At 45.4% G+C, this 9368-nt stretch overlaps 1 protein-coding gene across 1 annotated transcript; it reads right to left on the reverse strand.

The window, feature by feature from the left end:
• Positions 1–3044: 3044 nt before the first annotated feature.
• si:ch211-157b11.8 (fibroleukin) lies at positions 3045–7619 on the reverse strand. Its single transcript, XM_036532441.1, has 6 exons — positions 7341–7619; positions 6136–6322; positions 5137–5214; positions 4813–4925; positions 4281–4543; positions 3045–3384 (listed from the first exon to the last, which is right to left on the reverse strand). Exons 1-6 carry the CDS (start codon positions 7593–7595, stop codon positions 3054–3056), a joined length of 1227 nt encoding a protein of 408 aa, XP_036388334.1. The 5' UTR covers positions 7596–7619; the 3' UTR covers positions 3045–3053.
• Positions 7620–9368: the final 1749 nt, after the last annotated feature.

Consider the following 9368-nt stretch of genomic DNA (forward strand, 5'->3'; position numbering starts at 1 on the left):
GTGGTCCATGCTACTTACCTTATTTTCCACTGTGTTAGTGGTCCTTACCCCTTTACAGAATTCTCTAGTGTTACACACAATACAGATGGTTCCAGTGTGACAGCGTTCAACACCCTCTAACCTGAGGTGCTAGTATTCCATCCTTGATTACCTTCTATTCTAGTGTTTTCCGTATACCATGACCCAATGATTTTTATACATTGTTTTAGTGTTCCATAGCCCCTGGCTCATAATGTGCTTGACGAACTAAATCTAACTGAATGGGTAGGAATAAAAATGAATGTTATAGTCACATTTTACAGCTGATTGTATACTGCTGTGTATCACTGGTTGTACCCAGTGATAGCTGCAGCCATGTTCATTTCATGGCAGAAGCAGGCATGTAATTTTAGCATTAGCAAGTTTGGTACAAGGAGATAAAGTAGCCATTAGAATGGATCTTGTGAACACGTCTATGCTAGTTTTGAAGTGTCACATTGGTGTTGCAACAGCAGTTTCAACACAGACTCAAAGTTGAGCACTTACCACAATGAACACAACTCTGTCCATCTGAAGCGGAGGCATCAACAGTAAAGCTCCCTGCTGTGTCTCTTTTTGACCAGCAGGTGGCGTTCTATCTCTCAATCAGGGCAGGGGAGTTTAGGAAAGGTCTTCATTTAGTTTAACCAAATCGGTCAAACATTCTGGGAGAGAGGCATCTCAGAAGAGTTGAAGGGCAGGCTCTATGTTAAGTGCTTTGCTCTAGTCCACTCTCACACACATACAGGTGACTCCAACCAACTCACAGTTTTCCTTTCCTGTTGCAGATATTCCAGAGACAAGTTCGTTCATTTCGGAAATCACTTTAATTTTGTTTTACAAATGACTACCAAGTTGTTTCAAAAACATTACATTGTGCTAGATGGAACACATGGAAAACCTGTTCCAAGTCAACATGTTTCACTGTACACCAGGAATTAAGTTTTTTATCATTTTGGATTCCTTGTAATAAGGCAATTCATACAACAGGGTGTCGATTTGCAGAAGACAGAAAATATGCGTAAATATGAATGTGCTTAGTCTCCAAAGCTACATATGATTATGTGTTAATTTATAGAAAACAAATAAGTGTACTAAAATGATAAATATCATTCTAAATAGCAGTCTTTTGTTTATCTAATGGGATCAAAGGGAAAGTTATTTTTGTTTTCAGGGGACAGCTACACCGTGCTAGTTTTCTGTGACTGGGTTCATTTGTGCAAGTCACAATGAAAACACACAGGGACACATGCTCTCCGAAGGGAGGTGCTTGATGTGCTTGGCTTGATAAAAACAAACCCCTGTCAGAGAGGGAGAAAGGGCTGCAGGAGCAGCGGCCGCCGCCCCCTCAGCGCCACGTTTGATCACGCCGCTCTGAGCGATCATCCCCACAGCAATCAACCCAGGGACTCCACCGCATCCCTGACCAGAGTCTCTCATGGACTCAGCTCTTTATTAAGGTCCACGTTAAGAACAATACACATGGACGGGCCCAAATTTTTAGCTGTGGATGTTAAAACTCAGTAAATAACTTAGTGTTCGATAGCCGATACACATGCACACACTCACACGCACATGCACACACGTAAACACACACATGGACATGCACTCACAAGCACACATGCATATACTTGCACACACGCATATACTTGCACACACACACACACACACACACACACACACAAACAAAACAAAGCACATATTCTCCGCATCAAGGCCCAGTGTGTCTCTATGTACGTCTGAGATGGATTGATTAGTATGATTAGACATTAGACATGATTAGTATGTGGATGGGTGTCACTAAAGGACAAATATGTATGAACTTCAGTTCTCACATGAGAGCAATGGGATCTGTGCATATCTTTAAGTTTGTGTGTGTGTGTCTGTGTGTATGTGTGTGTGGAAGTGTGTATTTAAGAAAGAGGGGGTATACACGTTTGGTGTGTGTGGGCTCTGCTGTGTTATAGGCTTTGTGTGTGAAATACCACAACTGGTCAATAGTCTGCCTCCTGTCTGTCCGTCTGTCCACATCAGAGTTCCAGTGCGCCTCCCTCCTCCCTTTGAAATGCTATTAATAGCGACTCAGAGCTTGTTGGACAGACTGGCAGCTCGTTGTGAACGCTGACTGCTTGCGCTAAAACAGGAGGCGCAGTTTGCACACCCCCTCGCGGGCCCACACTAAAACCCACTAGAAAAGCTGGGCGATGCTTCTGTCCTGCCCCGGGCCGCCTGTGAGCTGGTGCCAGCGATTGTGCTGCCCCATTGACGCCGGACCCAAAGGACACCCGGGGGTCAGCGAGTCTGTACTGACAGGCAAACGCGCAAGGACTTCTGGGCACCCATGGGTGCCCTTCGTTCTCATGCAATACAGACGACGGGGCGACAGGGACCTCTTGTCTGTGTGTCATCGTTTCGGACGGCTTTGCTAATCTGTCCAAAGCTTTGGCATTAATGCCATATACCTGGAAACAGAACAAAGAATGCTGGCTTGTGTAAAGAGCGATAAGTTCTAATTTCAGCGTCTTGGCAAAGCCGCCAGGATCCTCTATCCATCTGGGTCTTTAATGTGTAAGGTTTTGGGACTTTGAAGGGCCAATAATTTATTCTTCTTCATAAAATGGCTGTTGGACAAGTAATAAACAAGGGTCTGAACTTTCAGTGCAAAGATGGGACATAAAGATAGAAAGTCAGGAGGAGAATCTAAGGTCACATGTGGTAGTATAATTAAATTGAAATGTACATAGTTATGGTTTAATAACCACAGTCCATCTTGACAGACACTGTAATATTCTACAAGTGGCAAACATTCTCAACTCTTCATGGTACTGGATTCTTCTTAGTCATAGTGAATCAAGCTGTCTAGTTTGTTTTAACTGCCTGAATAAAAGAAAAGAAAGAAAACTTCATATACTGCTCAATCATATAATATTATGTAAAGTCAGTTGTTTTTCTATAGTAGCCTAGGTGGAAGTTTCTTTTTGATGCTCAGAAGAGTGTTTCATTGCAGCAGGTAGCTGTAGCTGGCGGCTGGACTATCAGAAGTCTCGTGGGCGAGTCTTCATCTCAACAGTCTTGAAAGAGTACCTCTCTCCGCTGCGCGCGTCTGTCAGGATGTACCACGTGCCCCAGTAGATGCCGTTGGTGAGGCCGCTGTAGCGCCCGCGGTAGTACTTGCCGTTCAGGTTGGCTGCCAGGCAGGAGTCGAACCACCAGCCGGCCCCGTAGTACTGCGCACAGTTGCCGGACACGTAGCGGTCGTGGTCCCGGTCGGCGGTGCTGAAGGCACGCCCGTCGTGGTTGTAGCGTTTGCTGTAGCTGAGAGCGTTACCGGCGTCCCCGGAATAATCCCGCGCCGTTAGACGATACCTGAAGCAGAGTGAAACCTTTACATAATCAGGGGTGTCAGAGTTTAGAAGATATTTGGCACAAGGGACAGAGATCCCCTAGGACAAATAGGTTCTCTCGGCAGGTGTTGTCAATGTGTCAGAACGGGATACTCCTCCATTGTCTTTTTATTTTTGGGTGAGGGTGGGGGTTGCAATTAAAATCCAGCTCAAAAGATAAATCATTGCCCCAGTGTACGACGGGAGCACTCCACTGCATGTGGAAATTATTCAGATGAGAATCTAAAGAACAGTGCTGGTTAATTACTCTCCTGGCATTGACAAATTTGTGAATCTGGCCATCTAAATCCTCGCTACTACGCATGATGTGAGGTGAGCATTCTTGCACATAATGACTGCCACATCCATTTCGTGGTGGATTAAATGGATTACTGCTCACAGTGAAGTGCTTTGAAGAAAGCCACTACTTTATAAAGATGAGAGGTTTCACTTGTAATGAGATAAAATATGCTTTTTTAAAAACTAAGGCAGTGCTTGATTTGAGCTAAACTGAGTTTGTGGCTGTGTGTCACCTGGCACCTCTGTCTGGAAGCCAGGGTATAGTCACAGACCTGAGTGAATGAGGAAGAGGGTAGAGCAGGGGGAGGAGGACGTGAAGAGATGAAGAGGCAAGAATAGCCGATGATGTTTTCAGATGGAGAGAGTTAAACAGAAGGGGACGGCACATTGTGCATGTGCGTGTGCATGTGTGTGTGTGTGTGTGTGTGTGTGTGTGCGTGTGCGTTTGTGTGTGCGTTTGTGTGTGCGTTTGTGTGTGTGTGTGTGTGCGTGCGTGTGTGTGTGTATGTGTGCGTGCGTGTGTGCGTGTGTACATGTGCATGTGCATGCATCTCTTCTCCCTGTGTGTGTCTGTCTAACCTGTTCGCCTCCGACGCCACCCTGAAGGTGCTGTACGTGGCCTGGCGTCTCTGCTGGTGCCAGTCCTCCAGCTGCACGCGCAGCTGATGCTGCCCGACAGCCGTGAGGCCGTGCAGCGCGGCGTTGCCCAGCCAGTGCTCCCCCTGCGGGGCCCCGAAGCCCTCGCGGTACTCCTGCCAGGTGCGGTTGAAGTCCACCGAGCCATCGCGCCGCCGCTGGAACACCGTCCAGCCCCCGCCTGCGGTCACCATGTCGCAGGCTGCCTGTAGAGAGATGGGGGAAGGCAGGCTGCTTATGGCTTTGCAGTTCATGGAGGTTATTTTCTAGTGCAGCCACAGCTTCAGCTATGGCACTGTATCCCTTCATTAAGAGTCTTACCACAGAGTTTAATGGATGATGGGAAACGTCTGGATGACAAAATCTTTTTCAGAGGTAAAATGAGAAAAGACTGACAAAGTGTGTAGATTTTGCTGTTTTTGAGTGCTCAGTGTACATGCATGGGGAGCCCCCTGGTGGACGGGTATGGAACTACCTCCAGGGCAGGGCGGTGAGGGTCTGGCTGGATGGTGTAGATTCCGTTCTCTTTTATCCCCATTCGTTGAATCTCAGCACAGTCCTGAGGGTAGAGCCTGGCTGATGGTGCCACTGTAACACACACACACACACACACACACAGTGAACCTACCTTAACCCTGTAACAGCTGATACTACTACTATAAATTCAACTCTCTCAACGTCATTTTCCTTGTGTTTGGCTTTCTGCCTTACTTTTATACCCCTTCCCACCCAAAACCTTCTTGCATTTTCCCCCCACCATTGTCCCACTGCACTCACTGCTGAAGTGCTTATTCCTCACCTGTGGGGGGGTGTAGTGTGATGCTCCTCAGTAGTATAAGGAGGTCTTTCTCTCCTTCTCGCCCCACTGCTGCTGCTTCTGACACCCCCCCCCCCAAAAAAAAGCAGAAAAAAGGAAAAAAATACTATAAATATTATACCCACAATTACAGATTTTTTTAAGCAGACCATAGTTATTTAGTTACTTACAGGGTTGAGGAATAGCACATGAATTATGTTTAAATTTACATTTATTCATGTGGTAGATGATTTTATCCAAAGCGACTTACAAGTGTATTAAACATAAGAAATTGACTGAAGTGCTGAATTGAACAGAGATCTTTTGATTTTTGGAACTGTATGCATGATACACATTGAATTCAGCTGCTTGCAAGTAAAATTTTAAAAAAGCTTTGCAGCTATCGTGAACTTAAAAGGTTTGGTTCAGAATTCATTTATGTTTGATTCTTTTATTTTTGCTTTTATTTTTGTGTTGAGACATAGATGGTCATTTTAAAACAAGGGTTTTGGCCACAATTGAAACAGCAAAACAACTTCTTAATCATGATCAAAAGTATTGCCCTGCACAATTAGTCTTGTATGCTTGTAAGCTGTATACCAGCCACTCACTGCTGTGTGTAATTATTCTGTTGTAGTCCTACAATAGTGACTCACTACTGTGTGTAATGGTTGTGTTGTAGTCATACAACAGTTATTCACTACCATGTGCAGCAGTTACATATCAGCAATTAGCTGCCATGCGCGATGATTGTATAGCACTGACCTCCATCTCTACTTAGGCATCTGTTCAAAGCGATTGGCATTCCAATGCATTCACCTTTGACCGACACAGACCAGACCTATCTGGAAGTCTGTTTACTCCTGTGTGTGTGTGTATTTGTGTCTGTGTGTTTGTGAAGGGGAAATTGCAAGGACGTACCTTTTTTCTTGTAAACGACTGTGTTTACACGTAAGCCGTTGTGTCTATAAGGGAGCGGGAGCGCCTTTGTCTGGTACTCACCTAGTCGTTTGGCCATTGACCGGAGCGCCTGGCTGTGGCAGTGCAGGTCACACTCTGTCAGAACAGCTGCCATCAGGGCTAGAGTGGCCCCCAGCGACCCCCCAGCCTGGCCCCTGTGTCCCCCTGGCTCCTGCAGGCCTCCCATGCAGCGCTGCAGCTGAGCGAGCCGCTCGGAGACTTCACCCACCTCAACGCAGAGCAACCACTTTCTCACCACAGACTCTTAGCACCACAATGCCCCTTTTCTTTTCCTCACATACAATGATTCATGTTAATAGCCATTCAGAGATTCAAAAAATTCACTGTCTGAATTCATATACTACATTCAAACCAACGTGCCAGCATTTAATATTGTCATATTTCTAACGCTAACTCACACAGGATTTGAAGGCATCCTTTTGAGTATCTCATTTATGACATTTGTATTTAATTATTTATATCAAACTGTATGGAATATCAAGACATTCAATAATATTTTATCAAACTGTTCTCATTTGAGAGATATCTTCTCCATTAATTCATTGCAGCCCTTTGTCTATAAAGGTACCATTTAACTGTAATGCAAAAAGATTACTACATCAGGTATATTAATTATGCTACCAACAATATACATTCTTTGTTTCTCTATGATGCGGCTTTATTATGATTAATCAATGCACCCATTATTTGTTGTAGTGGGTGCTTTAAACAATATAATTTAAACTTTTTTTTCCATATGGTAATATTTTAATTTAGAACAGAATTAATTTCAACCATTGCATTCAAAAACCTGTCTATAGTCAAATCTATACAAACTCATTCAGTTTTCTGGTTTTGGTTATTATTTCACTCTGCTTCAAGCTCCAGATGGAATTCACTTTCATCCAATAATTCAACAGAGCGAGGCATTCGCCATGTAGTTTCCATGCGCTGTGACCTGGTGGATAACTGACAGTGGGGGGTTTCCCAGCTCTTTGCTTGGGAGTTCTCAGCCCTGAACACCAACTCATAAACCAAGTGCTATTGTGTTGGGCAGCATATTTGTCGATATGAGAATCGTGGTAACAGACATTGTCTTGGCCTTCCTCCCGTGAATGCTCTTAGAATGCTTATTGTATAGTACTGTACAATAAATGAGCGTTATCTAAACAAAAACAATGGGACCTTTGCAAAGCAGAGGAAACGGCTTGGCGTGACCCTGTGTGACCCGGCGGGAAGGCACTCACCTCTGACTGGCCCTGTCTCACCTCCTGTCTCTCTTCTCCCCTCGTAGGAGGCTCCGAGGCAGGGGGCTTCGGGCCCGAAAGCCTGCACCCACCTGTGGCGGAGCGCTCCTCGCACCCTCCTGCCCTCATGAGCGGGGCGGCCACCAGGCTGTCCCTGCACGGCGGGCGGGAGCAGGTGGGTGCATCAGGGGACAGCAGAGCCCCCATACACAGGGAGAGGAAAAGGAGGACACTCAAGGAGGTGAGGGGAGACATCGGGAGCCCCTTTTAGCTGAAGAAGGTGGCTTGCTCTTCGCACTGCCCAAGCTGGCCTCCTCCCACCTTGACTCTGTTGTATGTGCTCTTCCTCTTTCTACCTTCAGCCTTATTTCTCTCTTCTTTCTGCCGTACCTTTTGGTTCCTTACACCTTTGTCCGTCTCCTACTCCTACATGTGCACCCTTTTTTTTGTTTTAATTTATTTGCCTTTCTTGAGTCCAGCCAGCTGGTGTTGAAGCTTGTGGTCTGAGATGGATCTCTGAAAGGTGGGACCCTCTCTCTCCCGCTCTTTCTCTGTCCGCTCCTGAGGCAGGTCTTCTCTCTCTCTCCCTGTTCTTCTCTGTGTCAGTGAAGCTGGTCTGGTAGGTCCTCTGTTTCAGATTCCTAGATAACTGCTGCTGTCTGACACGCACTGATGCACCCACCCCCTGATCCACACACACACATGCATACACACACACTGTCACTCTCTCCCTTTCTTTCTTTCTTTCTCTCTCTCTCTCACACACTCTGTCTCTCACACACACAAACATTCCCTGTCTTTTGCGCACACACACACACACACACACACACACACACACACATACATATGGACGCAGATATACACACCGTCTTGCATACATATTCATACATATAGGTTCACAGAAATGCTAATACATTCACACTCACACATACATACACATTCACGTAAATAAATACACAATCACTCATATATGCTCCTCTATGCTTAAATAAATTGCCAAGATCTCTCTCACACATAAGAACACACATATACACAGAAACACACTCAGGCAAAGTCTTCATGCACATTGAGCTGAAAGGACACATAAAGAGACAAATGCACACACATGAACACCCTGGGTGTGGGTTTGGTGTCAGGAGCCTCCGTCTCAGGGTTACTCACCCATTCATTACCCTTTTAGAGATTAATGATCCTTTTTAATCCTCTCTCTCTTTGTCTGTCTGTCTCTCTCTCCCTCTCTCTCTCTCTCTCTCACACACACACACACACACAGAGGCAATGTGCCCCCCCCCCTTCTGTTTTACTGTCTCCTTCTGAAAACCCATCATCACCTCCTCCTGGCTTTTCATCTCTTCATGTCCTCCTCCCCCTGCTCGACTGTCTTCCCCATTCACTCAGGTCTGTGAAATGCGTGACTGTAACCTGGGTTCCTGGGTGACGGAGGAGAATGAAGAATATCAGAATATTACTTCAGACACCACGCTCGTCTGAGTTGTCAGACATACCAATAAAAGTTACCGTAGACCGTTGGTGCACTTCTTTGAGTGGTATTTTACCTGAGTCAATTAACTCTTGTCTGGGTATATAGTTTGACTGAAAGCCAGGTCACTACAGTCACTTTGATGATCAGCGATTCCTGTGAAGTATAGAATATGGACCTACTTTTCTCTCACTAACAAAAAAAGTCCCGGTCATGAGTTCAAACAGGAAGCATTATACTTGAACACAATGCAAAAATGGGCTTGATCTATCAGAAAGGATTGCATTTTACTGAGGATCCAGTATGTCATTCAAACCAATGACTGTTGGGTCACTGAACCCTCATCTGGCCTGCAGTCAGTTACTGGGATATATGGCTGTGTCATAAGTAGGTGGTGTACATCCTTTACTAACAGACAGCATGGTATCGTATTTGCTGTGGTTCAAGCTGTGGTCAACCAGTGACCAGTGCAAACATAGGAATGATCAACCACAATTGTTTAACACATGTGTGGTCTAAACCAAGAAAAACACATTACTACCAGAAAT

Source organism: Megalops cyprinoides, chromosome 7, assembly GCF_013368585.1.
Source record: "Megalops cyprinoides isolate fMegCyp1 chromosome 7, fMegCyp1.pri, whole genome shotgun sequence".
Lineage (NCBI taxonomy): Eukaryota > Metazoa > Chordata > Actinopteri > Elopiformes > Megalopidae > Megalops > Megalops cyprinoides.